The 16,717-nt window shown below is 34.9% G+C and overlaps 5 protein-coding genes across 5 annotated transcripts; 4 read left to right on the top strand and 1 right to left on the bottom strand.

Moving 5' to 3' along the window:
* Nucleotides 1–48: 48 nt before the first annotated feature.
* BX664DRAFT_328782 (RF-1 domain-containing protein) lies at nt 49–1,137 on the top strand. The gene is made up of 2 exons (XM_051544662.1): nt 49–418; nt 621–1,137. The coding sequence occupies exons 1-2, from the start codon at nt 125–127 to the stop codon at nt 834–836; spliced, it is 510 nt and encodes a 169-aa protein (XP_051401490.1). The 5' UTR covers nt 49–124; the 3' UTR covers nt 837–1,137.
* An 866-nt stretch (nt 1,138–2,003) lies between these two features.
* BX664DRAFT_357516 (uncharacterized protein) lies at nt 2,004–3,000 on the top strand (the record flags this gene model as incomplete). Its single annotated transcript, XM_051547963.1, has 2 exons — nt 2,004–2,244; nt 2,321–3,000. 2 exons carry the CDS (start codon nt 2,004–2,006, stop codon nt 2,998–3,000), a joined length of 921 nt encoding a protein of 306 aa, XP_051401489.1.
* Nucleotides 3,001–3,700: 700 nt separating this feature from the next.
* On the top strand, nt 3,701–5,274 carry BX664DRAFT_294500 (cytidylyltransferase-domain-containing protein). Its single transcript, XM_051542101.1, has 6 exons — nt 3,701–3,729; nt 3,837–3,970; nt 4,106–4,229; nt 4,300–4,673; nt 4,757–4,903; nt 5,000–5,274. The coding sequence occupies exons 1-6, from the start codon at nt 3,726–3,728 to the stop codon at nt 5,093–5,095; spliced, it is 879 nt and encodes a 292-aa protein (XP_051401488.1). The 5' UTR covers nt 3,701–3,725; the 3' UTR covers nt 5,096–5,274.
* A 128-nt stretch (nt 5,275–5,402) lies between these two features.
* Nucleotides 5,403–10,709, bottom strand: BX664DRAFT_328779 (Sec8 exocyst complex component-specific domain-containing protein). Its single transcript, XM_051544661.1, has 25 exons — nt 10,430–10,709; nt 10,287–10,336; nt 10,081–10,204; nt 9,922–9,984; nt 9,722–9,860; nt 9,470–9,638; nt 9,310–9,412; nt 9,203–9,230; nt 9,077–9,137; nt 8,876–8,980; nt 8,747–8,817; nt 8,480–8,678; nt 8,341–8,415; nt 7,858–8,282; nt 7,643–7,755; nt 7,514–7,575; nt 7,285–7,423; nt 7,079–7,227; nt 6,937–6,975; nt 6,729–6,848; nt 6,559–6,648; nt 6,383–6,480; nt 6,193–6,307; nt 5,971–6,089; nt 5,403–5,907 (listed from the first exon to the last, which is right to left on the bottom strand). Exons 1-25 carry the CDS (start codon nt 10,560–10,562, stop codon nt 5,502–5,504), a joined length of 3,195 nt encoding a protein of 1,064 aa, XP_051401487.1. The 5' UTR covers nt 10,563–10,709; the 3' UTR covers nt 5,403–5,501.
* Nucleotides 10,710–10,930: 221 nt separating this feature from the next.
* On the top strand, nt 10,931–16,708 carry BX664DRAFT_260351 (uncharacterized protein; the record flags this gene model as incomplete). The annotated part of the gene is made up of 9 exons (XM_051540627.1): nt 10,931–11,657; nt 11,748–12,224; nt 12,322–12,890; nt 13,077–13,746; nt 13,825–14,187; nt 14,280–14,477; nt 14,590–15,317; nt 15,407–15,675; nt 15,748–16,708. The coding sequence occupies 9 exons, from the start codon at nt 10,931–10,933 to the stop codon at nt 16,706–16,708; spliced, it is 4,962 nt and encodes a 1,653-aa protein (XP_051401486.1).
* Nucleotides 16,709–16,717: the final 9 nt, after the last annotated feature.

Raw genomic sequence — 16,717 nt, 5'->3', positions numbered from 1 at the left:
AAAAAAAAAAGGAAGGCGGGGGTTTTATTTTTTTTTTTTTCTCGTTGTCTTTTATCTCTTTGTATTTTCTATTTTCCTCTATAACACTTTTATTTATACTTTTTTTCTTTCCTGTTGCAATACCATGCTGTGCATTCTTTCTCGTCTTTATTCACCATTAAAAACAACTATTCCTTCTATTTATCCTAAGCCATTCAATAGATTCATGTCTACTATATCCTCAACTACTCCAACTACGACCACAAATTTAACGAGTACGACCTCCAGCTTACGAAAACCAGAACGAAAAAAGATTATATTACGAGATGAAGACTTGGTAGAAAAGTTTGTCAAAGGATCTGGACCAGGGGGTCAATGTATCAACAAAAGATCAAGCTGTGTGGATTTAAAACATATTCCAACAGGAATCCGTGTGCAAGTAAGTCACCCAAAAAACAAAAAGGCATTCTTGAATGGGATCACTTTTGTGTTAATATCTAAGGGGAGGGTTCGTGCGTTATGTGGGGCGGTAACTTTGGGTTTTTAAGGGGGGAAGAAGAGGAAAGAAGAGAAGGGGGAGAAAGGAAAGGATTCAGTATTTGGTTGTTTTAGTTAACCTTTTTTTTTTTTTTTTTGGGTAGTGCCAACAAACAAGATCATTGCAAGAAAATCGTGGTATAGCTCGAAAACTACTCAAAGAGAAATTGGATGACCTTTGGAATGGATCACTTAGCAAAAATGCCAAAAAATCAAATAAAATCGCCAAACAAAAGGCTAGAAGTGCTCGACGGGCAAGACAGAAATATGGAACATGCAACAACAATAATAACAACAGCAGCAACAATGATAGTATATAGAATGACGATAGGATGAAACATGATCCCTTAATTTCTACAGACCTCCCCTCCCCGGATTCACGGACTCGGCATTTTGGTTATTCCTTTTGGTGTTAGATGATCTCCACTTCTCCTTTTCTTTTTTTATTTACGCATTGACACACGTTTTTGTCCTATTATTTATCATCTATATGTTCTGAACCCTTTCCCCTCCTTTTATTATTCTAGTTAGTTTGATGATCTTCGGTATACCTCCTTTGTTTTTAATAATATATTGATTCTCGATTCTTTTTTTTTTTTATTCTATCATTTTACATGTGCCTGATTGTTACTATTCTTTTTTTTTTTTCAGTTTAGATGATTCATCCTATAAAAGAACGACACTTGGCTTGTTTTTGGTCCCTCTTTCTTTTCTTTCTCATTTTGCTTCTTCTGGAAAATAAACCTGTTATATATTATTTATTCTTTTTTTTTCCACCTCAGTCCATACATACCATATGTATATATAAGTTTCCTTTATTATCATCCTTCTACATATAATAATAAGCTATAAATAGTATGAAAGAACATACGGTTTGGAATCCATTCTTCAAACCTGATTATCGGTCGGAATCCAGTGTTTTTTTTTAACTTGGTCAATGTAAGCGTTCGTGCATATAGTTGGCTCATGGCTGCCGCAGGTAGGGGGTACGGGAAAATGAGAACAAAAGGAAATGAAAAAAAGGTAGATACAGGTTTTTTTTTTTTTTTTTTTTTTGCATCATTTACTTTTTTTTATATCTGATCCGACGAGTTGTGGACAATGAGAAAGAGAAAGAAAGAAAGTTGACAATATATCTACTTTTGGAATTAAACTAGAATCACTCATTACCGTGATGATATATTCTATCTTATATTTTGACCTTTAATTTCCAATCATCATCGTCATCATTATCATCAAAAAAAGAGTGCTCCTTAATTAGAATTAGCAAGTTTTGACTTTATCGAAGTATACTGATCTTTTTTTTTTTTTGTTTTATTTTTACTATTGTTATTGGTCATTGCAACCTCCATTATCATCATGGCAAATCCCTACATAAAAGGAAAAAAGGAGATCATCAGTGCATAAAACCTTTAAAAAGAAGCATGTTTTTTTAGATTATCCTCTTTTTTTTTTTTTTGTTTTGAATTGTTTCATTTTTATTCATAATGGTATTCCCTACAGTTTCATATTCTACAAAGATTAATTCCAAATTCTCATCTCGGGTTTCATCCAATAAAAAGGCCCGATTAAATCATCCCAAAGTTGGTCCTCGTCATGCTCCTAATATCTATGATCGTATTGCAGCTTATGATCGAGCCTTTCAAAAGTGTATTCAAATGGATTCCAAATTATCATCGTGGAAAAGAAGAATGGATGAGAAAGGCTTACCTCAACCTTTAATACAAGGTACATAAAAAAAAAAAAAACCTAAAAAAGGAAACCAGTAACTTGACCTTTTTTTTTTTTTTTTTCTAATATGCAGGTTACCAACGTTCTTCTTCATCATGGCAACATTCTTTATCGTCACTATCAAGTGAATCATCATCTACTTATTCTCATGATTTTTATTCTGCGAAAACAAGAAAATCAAACGACGTCCAACCAACTCGCTCCATTACTGTTTCGTCCTCATCTTCATCCTCCTCATCATCAATGCCATCTCCAGTACCTAAACCTTCTGTTAGTCGACGAATCATCAACCGTCTTTCATTGTCTAGAACTAATAATATTTCACGGAATTCAAATCATACTGGAGTTGTACCCATATCTACTCAAAGTTCATACCGTCGTCCCAGTATAACCAGCAATAAGGATTGTCAACAATATCAATCTCCACATTACCATTATCCATCAGTGATGTCATCTAACATTATTTCCCCATCGCCATCACCCTCTTTACCAAGAACTACCCGATTATATCCACATATGTCGATGGATCAACAAGATCAGGAACGGATGAAAACTATGTATCATCATATCCCCACTAGTATGGCTACTTCAAGGAAGCCTTCCGTTGTTATAAATCCTCCTTGTGGTATTGAAGAATATTTATTACAAAAAAGATATTCTACCGTTCATCAACAACAACAGCAACAACGACAACATCATCATCATCACCATCATCATCATCATTTCCATCGACACAAATTAGTATCCAAATAATAAAAAAAAGGATCTCTTTCTCCCTTTCGATTTTTTTTTTTTTTTTTTGCTGATAGTATATTCCCCACTCTTTCCCCCTATCTACTTCATTCTCACTCTTTTACTCTCTCCTCTATATTTCCGACATGACGTACTTTTTCCATCCCTCTTTATCCTTATTTCTGGTCTCGAAAGAAAGCATTGATCATCTAGGAGACGGGTAGGGATGATCCATCCAATAAATAGTATGCATATACATCTTTTTTTTTTTATTGTTGAATTATGTGGGTTTCTACCCCATTCACTAGTGGATTTTAGCTATCACGTGTTCTCAATTCTTAGTTAAATCTGATATATTTCAAAATGGAGATACTCATCAACTCAGGCTAGTTCGGTCCCTATTTTTTTTATAGAACTAGGCGTCACACAACTGATGTTGAGATGATAAAAAAAAATTAATCACTTTATGAGTGATGAATATTCCAAAGTAAGAAAAAGAGATTTGGAGAAATGATTTGGAGATAGAAGGATGACCTATAACTTGAATGAACCGGATGATGATAGATGATGATGAAGATGTTCAGCTTTAGGTTGAATTTAGACTTACCTATTTCCAGGGGCACCCATTTCCTAAAACAGGTCTGATTTTGAATCCCGGTTTAGATAAAAAGGGCTCACCTTATTTTCTTTTTCTTCTTCTTCCTTCTCTTGTTTCATTACAAAAAAAAAAAAAGTATCGATACAGCATGGGTAAGTCTTAATTCCTAATATTAAAAAAAAAAACAGAAAAATACAAATACCTATTCTTTTTTTCTTGGTAACTAATTCATTCACGTTTTATTTATTCATTTATTAAGATACAACGTACATGCCCAGTCCAAGCATTTCGCCTACACCTACCAAAGTCGATAAAGTTGATGGATTGGAAGCATCGCATGTACCACCACCAGCATTCTCTCTTGGTGAAGGATTCGATTTTAAGGTGAACAAAGTAAGTCAAGAATATTTGTATGATAATGATACGAAAAAGAGAATCAAATATACAAAGAATTCTGACTTGTTTTCTTCTCCTTCCTTTTTTTCCTCTTTGTTTATGATGATATTGATTATATATGCACTTGGATAGCCACCAACAGGTAGACCTATTCGTATATATGCAGATGGGATTTATGATCTTTGCCATTTTGGTCATGCCAAAGCACTGGAACAAGCCAAGAAAGCATTTGATAATGTATACCTACTTGTTGGAGGTAAGTAAAAATGATCTATATTTAATTAGATATAGAATAGAATGAACTGAACTCATTTATACAAGTATAGTATGCGGCGATATCGAAACACACAAACGTAAAGGCAAGACAGTGATGAAAGATGTGGAACGATATGAAGCTTTACGACATATCAAGTGGGTGGATGAAGTGATTGAAGATGCACCATGGGTGGTCACTCAAGAATTCATCGACAGACATCAAATTGACTATGTTGCACATGATGCCGAACCTTATGGATCCTCTGAATCTGGTGATGTATACTCTTTTGTCAAGGCTCAAGGCAAGTTTTTACCAACTCAAAGGACAGATGGTATCTCCACTTCTGATTTAATCACAAGGATTGTTCGTGATTATGACTCTTATCTACGTCGAAATTTGGAACGAGGAGTCAGTGCAAAAGAACTCAATATATCTTTCTTCAAGGTAAAAAAAAAAAAAAAAGTAAACGCATGTGGTTTGTGATTCATCATTCGCTGATTTTGTTTTTTTTTATCTTTTATTTTCAGGAAAAGGAAATCAAAACAAAGAAATCCATTGATGATCTTCGAAAACAAATCACTAATATGATTTTGGATCATCTTGATAGTTGGGAAAATCAAAATCATCACCTTATCATGGGATTTGCTGGAAGATTTGGTGCTGAAACTATGGTGGTAAGAATAGAAATAGAGGAACAATCATCCTTCTTTATTAATCTTACCAAACTATTCTCTTTTTTTTTTTCTTTTTCTTTTTCCTTTTTTTTCTAGGAAAAACTTTTATACAAAGGTCGGCTCTTATCAGGCAAAAATACCCCTACTCATAGTAGTAACAATAGTGTGAAAGGTGATTCCGATGTAGAATAGACTCTTCTCCTCCTTTATATACAGTATATTAGTTAGATATCCCTCCCATTTTTAGTGTATTCTTATCATGGATTCATTTTTATTATCATCATCCCATTATATCAAAAAGGAAAAAAAAATACACGCATGTTTATGTATAGTTATCCCGTTTTATTAAATAAAAGACATTTTTAACATTAGTCATTATTATTGTTATTGAACCTTCTTTGAAACATATAAACAATGCAGCATAGATGGATGGTACATACACATTGATCACGATGACTAATTTTACATCAATTATAATAAAATCTAGTATATGAAGATATGTATAAATAAGACATCAATAAAGTAGTTTGTTTTATTAAATAATAATAGTTAAAAAAAGAAGAAAAGTAAGGTATTGATAAAATAAAAATATTACGCTCTAGGTGTCATATTCTACCATCACTTCATCCAACTTCATCAACCAATCCGAAGGAGCGTCGCTTGCCTTTCTCTTTGACCCATCTTCTTCTTGGGTATCGCTGTCATCATTGGCATCATTAATCAAAGATAGAATCACACAATATTCATCAAAAGTAAATGAAGGTCCATTGTCACGGATACTCTTGATCAGGTTTTCAGTTCCATAGTCATAAAGTTGGTAGTAGGCACGGGCACGTTCCATGACTGCACTTTGATTGGGAGCCACAAAGTTGGTTAAGTTTTGTTGAAGAGCAAGGATATTGCGGATCATTTTTTGAGCACCATGATGATTCATACGTTTGATATAACCAGCTTCTGAAATAAGAATATGAACCATCAATGCTGGTAACCCGTCAAAACAAAACCTTGAAGTATAAATTATCGTTAATTAAGTAAAAGTTCTCTTTTTTCATTCTATCCCTACTTACATTTCATCCTTTCTTGGTAAAGACACATTGATCGAATCATCAATATCCATCAAATCAGAATTCAATGTAATCACATATGGATCGGGTTCAAAGGATTCATCTTCAAGATAGTAGTTTCCCTATGTTTCCCAAAAAAAAAAAAAAAAAAAAGAAAAAAATGAAATACTCAGGTTAACTGTGGGACCTTTTTGACTGGTTTTTTTTTCTTTTCCTTTCACTTACATCACGTATCACCATTTGTAAATAATACAGAGTGTGACAACGAATTTCCAGACGAAGAGTGAAAAGACATGTTTCGGCTAGTTGTTGATAAGTTGTCAGAAGGGTATCGAAACGTCTGTCAAGAAAAATTAGAATTATCAGTATATAAAGCTATGCTTCTCTCTTCTTTCCTTTTTCACACAACACGTACCTTGCTGCTTCACCACGTAAAGGAAGTAAGGCTGCTCCAGTATGTTCTATAGAAGACAAGCGTTTTTCGCTGGATGACCATCTTCTCGAATTGGCAGCCTAATAAAAGTGACAAAAAAAAATCATAGAATCCCTTATGTTTTATCATTCAAATATTTTTTTTTCTTTTTATATTACCTCATAAGATTCACCATCTGGAGATCCAAAAGGCATATTGGAAGTTTCATGAGCGGTACGAAGTTCCCAAATTTCACGAACAAACCATTTCTAGGAAAAATAAAGATAAAATGGAAGGGGAATGGTGAATATTGATTGCACTGTCATTTACCTTGAATAATGATACTTACTAAACTATGATACAGTCGTCCGAGGAAAATAAGCTTGTTTTGATCAAAGATAAGTTCATCTGCTTCAATTTGACGATTAGGTTCGGTCTCGTTTTTCAGTTTGAATTCCATTGTGATTTCCTATTAAAGAAAAGAAAAATAGAAGATCAGTATCAGACCTGTGAAATTCCTTTCTTTTTTTTTCAGTCTGGATGAATCAAATTCTTACCGCTTGATTGAGAGCCTTGACAAACTCGTCGTCAGCTTTCTAAGAGAAAGGAATTAAAAAAAAAGTGAATTAGATACTATGTTTTGATTACAAGATGGTATAATTGAATATGCTATTTACTACTAATAATAATAGAACTTACGGTATCGTCGTTGAAGTAGGGATTCTGTGCCAGTAGACCAACAAGACTTTCATCTTGTGCCCAATCACCACTTGCACTGATATTGGTATCAGCTGTGCTTTGATCCTTGTTGCTACGAGTTGTATATGTATTTCCACGAGCGACAATATCTAATAATCAAATCAAGGACGTTAGTCATTTTTTCTTAACATAATGTATCACTTTACAATAAAATCGTTGATAGCATTTTTCATAGTATTTCAATAATACTACTTCAGCCATACGAATGTATTCTTCAGTGTGAAATGGCATAGTGTGCATGGTCCGGCATAAACTTTGTACAACAGAAATCAACGCCACGGCACTCTATAATATAAAAAATTTAAACATAATTCAGTATCGTTTTTTTTCCTCTTTTCTAACTCTTTTTTTTTTTTTTTTTTTTTGTTTTAATACCTTGGCAATGGGATATTTGGAAAAATTTTTGTAATGTCTTGCATCTTGAAAGGCGTCCAGGCCTATATATATATGTGTATTAAGTATACAAGTCATGCTATAATGATTTTATTTCTATAAGAATCTTACCTGATGTTGCCAAATGGATCAGTTGCATAACCTTTTCTTCTATCTGAGGTAAAAAGACATTAACCGCAAAGTCATCCAAAAAGCTTCCAAAACCTTCTTCACTTTGATCATCACTATTTTTTTTATTGGAAATTAATAATAATAAGAGTAAAAATGAGATATGATTAGTATATTAATTATGTAATTGATTCTTTTTTTTTCATTTTGCTACTTACTAATTGGGAAATACTTCTCGAAGACGTTGTAAAAATGCCATAGTAGGTTTCAACAAAACACTGACATTGTAAGCATCAGGATTAACCAGTAACTTGTGACCACCACGAGCCATCATGTTTGTTGAGAAACGGTCTACAATGTTGGAGTTCATCATAGAGCCAGATAATATTTCTTCAGAGGATGCAAGCTCAGGAATCATCTTTCGATATCGGAAGTAAAGGAGATCTTGTACCGGCTGATATTCAGCCGCCACCACTGCACTTTCAGAAGCATCAGTAAACTTGAAGAGAGTTTTTGATTTGGTACGAGACTTTGTTGATTCATTGTTAGATGAATCGTCCTTTAATAAAAAGGAATTCGATTGTGCTGCCGCTGCTGCTCTTCGTTCTTGTGTTGTCAGATAATCTTGTAATAGTGATCGGATCTACCGAAAAGAAAGTAAATCAGTCATCATATGTCGATGTTTCATCCATTGACCTTACTTCAGCTTGTATTGGCCGCCAGATTTCATGAAAGTGATATATACGAAAATTACCATTGGAAGAACCAGCAAGACGCTACGTGTGGAACAAAAAGATCTGTTAAAATTCCTCGTCATCATATTCTTTTCCTTAATGTTACCTTTTTGCTTCTATGAGCACAATTTTCAATAAATCGATGACCACGGAGTACAGCTTCAATTTTTGAATACAATGTCCAAAGTAAATCCTTCAAAATTTCATTCCGAGCATCCGTATTTGCTTTGTCCAAACAATAAATATCAGATTCTTCATCCATTTTGTTCTGATCACGATTTGTTTGCTGAGGTTGAACAGAGTGCCTATAGAAACAATATAAAAACATTAAGATATCAATTGGATTCTAACTGGATTTTTTTTTTTAATTTACCTTGACTCTACTTGTTTGATAGTCGAATCAAATAGTGTATGTATTTCCAAGGGAAGTCTATCTTGAAGTGTCTATTATACATTAAAATAAATGAGCATGTGAAAATATTTATTTAAGAAGGTGTATTACCTGTAAAGCAGCCGGTATTTCTCCTAATACAGCCAAAGCTTCCATAATGATTTCCATATAATAATAAGGGTCCGTTTCAGGATTCTTATCCAGGTCTTCTGCCAGCTAGTAATAAATATTTGTAAATTGTCATTGTTGAGTTTGATCATTTGTCGAAAGTATCACTCTTTTTTTTTTTTTTTTTTTTTTTTTTGTACGTACAATCTCATTTTCATCCACGGAAAACATGTCCTGTTCTTTAACTTTTTCCTTTTCTGAAAAACTAACCAAAAAAAAGGGGGGAGATGAATGACATTGTATTAGTATTTGTTGACATTTAGGACTTACTTTCTTGGCTTGATAGTTAATTCTGGTACTATTTATAACAATAGAAAAGATGTAAAATGAGTATATATGAAACGTTTTCTTCCTAATTTATAATATATAATATTTACATGTTTGTTGTCCAGTAATATAATCACACCATAAGTTGACACAATAAAAGCTTTTTAGATATAGATTGTTGTGAAGTTCTTCAAGAAGCATATCATATAAATCCTATTCAAAAGTATATATTAATTTCATTTTCCTATCTGTGCACAGATTTATATTTACATTCTTTTCAGTATTCAGTGTGCTTCGAAGATCATCAAGGGCACCAATTTCCATCATTTCTTTGCTGTTGATAGTCTTCAAGGAATTAACTAATAGAGTAGCTGCCGAAAGAACATGTTTATTACTTGTCATGTTATCCAGTTTTTCCGGTGTGGATCGAATATCTTCTCTAAATAAATAAATAAATAAATAATAAAAAGAAAAGCACATGTTAAAACACTATCTTCAAACTTTCCCTTTTTTGACACTTACATAGTTTCCAATAAAGAAAGCATTTCCTTGTGTTCTTGTGTTTTTGACCACATATTCAAAAGATCTGTATGCTTTTCCAATAATTCAGCTTTACATTTTTTCAAATTTGCCTTCATTTGCGTCACGCGATTCCTTGAATCTTATATACATCAAATCGATCAGATAATTATTTTTGGCAGTTTATTTAACTTATAGCTTACCATTGATATGTTGCAAAACACCCCCAAAAGTGCCAATGGAATTGTTGAAACCTTTATAATAGTCTATATTCAAAAAAAAAAAAAGAGATTAGGAGAATCAGGTCAGCTAGAATATTAAAAAAAAAAAAAGAAAAGAATAGAGTATTTTTTTTTTCTTACCATCAACAATGATATGTAGAGCATCATCAAGATCATAATAAATACGTTGAAAAGTGTCATAATCTCGTCCTTTTCCAACAGAGCTATCATCCATCAAAGCCAAAGCCAATGTCACAGGATCGAACTACCAAAAAAAAAAAAAAAAAAAGAGATGAAAAAGTGAATATTGAAGCAGAAAACAAAAAAAAGATAGTTGATTGATTTACATCTTCATCCAACATAAATTCCCAACCATTGTGAATATCTTCCATAACAGCTATAAAATATATACATATATATATAAAGAATGAGTTACAGGTCGAATATTTATGAAAAAGTCATTTGCTTTATAGCATAATAAACACGTTACCTTGTAATTCAGGAAACCCATATTGTTCTTTCTGTTGTTGTTGTTGTTGTTGTCTAGCAATTGGATACATGCCATTCCTATTTCTTCCTGAGGCCTTGCGACCAGTAAGAGTAAATGGATTATTTACATCCATTAGAGTGTTGTCAAATAATAAAGGAAAGAAGAGAGAAGTTAAGAAAAATAAGCGGTTGTTGAATCATGTCAAGTCTTTTTTTGAGCTTCTCTGCCTGATATGGTAGCCACTTTTTACAAAGAATATCGATACTGACAAAACTAAAGTCCTATTATCAAATCTTAAACTATTGTTGTACAGAAAAGAAAGAATCCGATTCTTTCTCTAATAGCTTTAACGTTAACGGAGTTCACGTTTTGAACAGAATGAACTACTGCCAAACCAAGTAGTGACATGACGGAGTTTTGATTAAAAAAAAAAAGCTCAAAATACCCATTTTCTATCTTTCTTTTTTTTCTTTCTCTTTATTCTTTTATACCCATCTTTTCATGGATTCAATACAAGCACAACAATGTACTACAAAAATAGCACAAGACTTGAACAATTTAAGTGACATCTCATCTTCTATTGATTCTACCGGTATTGTTACCTCTTCTTCCTCTATGCTTACTCGAATAGTCGGTTTTGTGCCTTCAGTTCTGTTTCGAATAGCTGGTTTTACAACGATTACTATTCCACTCTTCTTTTATCGGATTCTTACTTGGTCGTTTACTTTACACCTGAACTTTTCTTCTTTGGCCATGTTGATTGCTTTGATTGGTCTTGTTGGTTATTACATTATCAGATACCGCTTTTTGACAAAGTACTCTCGTCTTAAACCTGTAAATCCTCAAAAGGCTGCTTCCTCCTTTGATTTACATCCCGATTCTGGTGAAGATTCTGGTTATTCCAAACCCAATATCAAGAATTACCCTGATGAATTCTTATCGGCCTTTTTGTCTAGTATCAAGATATTTGGATACCTCGAACAACCCGTGTTTCACGAATTAGCACGACATTTACAAACAAAGAAATTACTGGCAGGTGACACTTTGTTTCGAAATCCTGAACAAGAACGTTCGTTTTATATCGTTGTAGATGGACACGTGCAAATGTTTGTGAAGCCTGATAATGACAACAACAACGACAACAGCGATGATACCTACAGCGATAAAAATTCTGATGATGATCATGGTGCCACATTTACATTATCTGATTCTGAAGATTCAGGTACTAGTAGTAGCAACAATTCCTTTACTAGTACTAGCAGTATCAATAGCGATGATAATGATGATGATGTTCTTTTGGACAATTGGATGAAAAAAGGAAAGAAACGACGGTATGACAAATTCAAGGATTATACTCTTATCAACGAAGTAGGTCAAGGTGGTACCCTCTCTAGTCTGTTTACAATTCTCTCGATCTTTAGGGAAAGTTTCAACCGTACTGAACTCAAAGAAAAAACAAGACATAAATCCATGCGTCAACAAATTGCTTCAAGATCAGGTCAACAACAAGATTCTTCCTCTCGTCAGGGTTCTACAAGCTTACCTCCTCCAGTGCTAGAAATGCGACGTGATACTTCTTCTGATGAGTGGCGCCAAGTCTTCCCCAATTTGGAAAACCAAACAAGTGACCCAAGTTTACCAGTCTCAAGTAATTCTTCTGTAGCAGCTCCGGATATTTCTCCAAATACCAGTCGCCAACATCGATTATCTTCGTTTGGCAGTATGGGAAACAATGGATCACATCGAATCAACAAGAATGCATATACTCCACCAATGACAGCAATTCATCCACAAGGTAAAAAAAAAAAAAAAAAAAAAAAAAGTGAACCTGCCAATATGATTTTTTTTTCTTTTTACTCATTTATATATTATATATTCCTTACTAGATCAAGATGATATTATCGATACTTCTCTTGGTGCTGGTTTTGTCAATCCACAAATTCATCCTCGCAAGGCAGCATCTCAATCAACCTCTTTTTACCGAAGACAATATCGATCAGTCCATCCCAACATCATTGCAAGAGCAACTGTAGATACAACTCTAGCCGTGATTCCTGAAGAAGCCTTCCATAAATTAACTCAAAAATTCCCCAAAGCTGCTGCTCATATCGTTCAAGTGATTGTGACAAGATTCCAAAGAGTAACATTGATGACGAGCCATCGATATCTTGGATTGACAACTGAACTTTTACGACTCGAAAAGTTAACGAATGACTCCGTTAGTGAACATGGACCTTTCTGGAACTCTCCTGGTGACTTTTTTCTTCCTAGTGCTATGGATCGACTCCGAAAGAAATTTGCAACTGAAAATAAAGATGGAGATGTTACTAGCCCAACGACTCCGACATCAACAACAGGAACTAGCAAAGGTAGCGGTATCAACAGCGTTGCCGTCAATAGCAATGGTAGAAATAGTACTAGCAAGGATTATCCACGCAACACTCCTACTACTTTCTCACCTGTGGATGCAGATAGAATCGGAACTCCTGGTCTTATACAAGCTATTGATATTATGAACACATCAACACCTGCACTTCTTAGTCCTGCAAATGAAGCATTGAAGCAAATCAACGCTGGAAAAAGAGCAAGTCCTTCTCCTACTGGATTATCTGGATCGACTTCAACTGATTTACGACAACGACATAAGCGACAATTGCATTACAATTCCAAAGTTACCGGTGACGATGATTACAGTATGGAAGATGATGAACATCTTCGAACATCAGTGGTCAAATGTCTTTCAAAGTCTCTTGGTATTAAAACGGCACCTGACAGTAACTCATCGACATCGAACAACAAATTGCCTTCTTTACTTTATAGTCATGGATCACCTCGAGAACCACGTCGTAATAACTACTTTGATTCACCTGAACAGTTACGTTCTAGGCATGTCTATCCAATGGATCTTTTCTCGCAAGCAGGTACAGTAGATTCAAACCCATCACCTACACTTGATGCTCTCAACTATCCTTACGATGACGAATTGGACAATCTTTCTACTATTTCGTCTGTACACTCTGGTACAGATTCTCATGGAGGTGATCGACATCAACACCATTTATCAAACTTTATCTCACCTGATGAAATTATGATCATGTATTACCCAGAAGGTGCAGTATTAGTACGTGAAAGGGAACACTTTGGAGGACTCTTTTTTGTTATTGATGGACTTTTGGAAGCGACAATGACACCCACTGAAGGTGAAGAAGGAAATACACCTATTTTACAAAGTAACAACGAACAATCATCTATTCGACCAGTACGACGAAAATCAAATTTGACGAAAAGGATGTCAACCAGCAGCGGAAGTAAATCAAGTGTCCATCACCATCATCATCAGCGTCAAAACTATCACTACGAGCATGATGATAATGATGACGAAGAAGAAGAAGAAGAACAAAAATTCTCAACAATCTCTTTATTCCCATCTGTTGACAGCAACAAACATCAACAACAATTACAAAATCGACAAAATGAAGTAGTGGCCTCTGAAGCACCAGCAGGACGATTACCTAGTGACAAGCAGAAAAAATTCAACAAGAAACAAATCAAGAAACCGGCCTTCCGTATACATCCTGGTGGATTAGCAGGTTATTTAGATGCTTTGACTGGTCATCCTAGTTTTGTTGATATTCGAGCGAAACAAAACACTTATGTGGGCTACTTACCAAAGAAATCTCTGGATCGTATTGTTGATCGAAACCCAAATGTGATGATGAAACTGGCAAAACAATTGGTGGATTCATTAAGCCCTTTATGTAAGTCATGAGATTGAGAGGGGAAGGGGTAGAAATATTGACAAAGAAAAAAAAAATAAGAATACTCACCTATATTCTTCTTTTCTTTTTAGTGTTACATATTGATTTATCTTTGGAATGGATGCAAGTAAATGCTGGACAAATTATATGTCGTGAAGGTCAACCAAGCGAATCTATTTATATGGTTCTACATGGACGTTTACGAACAATCAAAGAAAAGAAGGAAGGTGGTTTGGAAATCCTTGGTGAATTCGGTCATGGTGAAAGTGTTGGTGAACTGGAAGTCTTAAGTAAGTTCTTGTCTTACCTCTTCAAAAAAAAAAAAAAAAAATTGAAATAAGAAATAAATGTCTTAACTTTTTTCTTTTCTTTTTTTTTTCTTCTTCTGCTACTCTCATTTAGCTGGAACTCCTACTACTTCTACACTCCATGCTATTCGTGACTCTGAACTTGCACGAATGCCAAAGACATTATTCAATGCTCTTGCACAACGTCATCCTGAGGTCACTCTTCAAATTTCACGTATGGTTGCTTACCGCTCATTACAATTGGTTATGAACAAATCGATTCCAGGTCAAGACAAAAATGTATCTTTCCATCTACAAAACGCCATCTCTTCAGGAACAGCATCTTCAAGCAAGGAAATATCTTCGTCAGCTCCCAACACTGAGCTTTATGGACGTAACAATGTTAATCTCAAGACAATTGGTATTTTACCTGTCAATTCAATGGTACCTCTGACGGAATTCGCAGCCAATTTGAAAAGTGCATTGATACATGATGTCGGGGCTTCTTGTATCTTACTCAACAGTGCTACTGTGACAGCTGTTATGGGTAAACATGCTTTCTCAAGGATGGGCAAACTCAAAATAGCATCATGGTTGGCAGAACAAGAAGAAAAGGCAAGAATTGTACTTTATTTGGCGGATAGTGGTGTCAATTCCCAATGGACTCGTACCTGTATTCGACAAGCAGATTGCATTTTATTGGTCGGTCTTGGTGATGAGGATCCATCAGTGGGTGAATATGAACGATATATGATCAATATGAAAACGACTGCTCGAAAGGAACTGGTGTTATTACATCGTGAACGTTCTTGTATACCAGGTTCAACTCAAAATTGGCTAAAGGTGAGAAGAAGAAGAAGAAAGAAAAAAAAAAGTAAATGGAATCTATTACTGACAGAATCATATTCCTTTTTTTTTTTTAAATTGAGTAGAATCGTCTCTGGATTCAAGCGCATCATCATATCTTTATGGCTATGAAACAGCATGCAACATTGTCAACTGATCGTGTTCGACCTCCATGGTTGACAACTCAAGGTCGGAAGATGACAGAAGGATCCATCAATATGTTGAACAATGTGAAAGATCAATTGGAAAAGTATTATTCAGCAGTACCTACTTTTGGGCGACTTTTGGTGATGAACAAGAAACGTGGAACAACTTTAACTAGTGTGGATACTTTATCAAGGAATGATTTTGCAAGGTATTTTATGAAAAAAAAAAAAAAAAAAAGAATAACAGCACTAGGACTAATATTTTTTTTTTTTTTTGATAGATTGGCACGACGGTTATGTGGAAGATCAGTAGCACTTGTTCTTGGTGGTGGTGGTGCACGTGGAATCAGTCATATTGGTGTGATTCAAGCATTAGAAGAAGCTGGTATTCCTATTGACATCATTGGTGGTACAAGTATTGGTAGTTTTGTTGGTGGACTATACGCTCGCGATATGGATCTAGTATCAACGATTGCACGAAGCAAGCTATTTGCAGGTCGGGTTTCAAGTATTTGGCGACAAGTGATGGATTTGACATATCCTGTGACGGCATGGTTTACTGGACACGAATTCAACCGGGCCATTTGGAAATGTCTTGGTGACAGTCTGGTAGAAGATTTTTGGCTACCATACTTTGCAGTGACGACCAACATTACATTTTCACGTATGGAAGTACATACCACGGGTTACGCATGGCGATACATTCGAGCATCAATGTCTTTATCTGGTTATATGCCTCCGATTTGTGATAATGGCAATATGCTTGTAGATGGGGGTTATATGGACAACTTACCTGTGACGGTGGCGAAGAACATGGGTGCAGATATTGTGATTGCAGTAGATGTGGCCTCCGATGATGATACAAGTCCTGTCAACTATGGTGATTCCATCAGTGGCTGGTGGGCTATATTACACAGTTACAATCCTTTCCGAACATACAATATCCCTAGTATTGCCGAGATTCAAAGTCGATTGACCTACGTCAGTAGTGTTGCTAAACTGGAAGAAGCCAAATTGATCAATGGTACTCTCTACGTCAAATTACCCGTCCAACAATGGGGTACATTGGAATTCAGCAAGTTTAATGATATCAAGAATCTGGGCTATCAAGTTGGAAAAACAGTCGTTGGCAGATGGCTAAGTGCTGGCTATGCTACTGGACGCTTAGCTGAAGATGATGATCAAGGACGATGGTTAGGAAAGGAAGTCAAAGGAAAACGGGGTAGAAGAAATAGTGTCTAGTAGTAGTTA

The sequence above is a fragment of the Halteromyces radiatus genome, assembly GCF_025201355.1.
Source record: "Halteromyces radiatus strain CBS 162.75 chromosome Unknown BX664scaffold_3, whole genome shotgun sequence".
Classification (NCBI taxonomy): Eukaryota; Fungi; Mucoromycota; class Mucoromycetes; order Mucorales; family Cunninghamellaceae; genus Halteromyces; species Halteromyces radiatus.
Note: the sequence above shows the minus strand (reverse complement) of the source record. Positions and strands in the feature narration are given on the sequence as shown.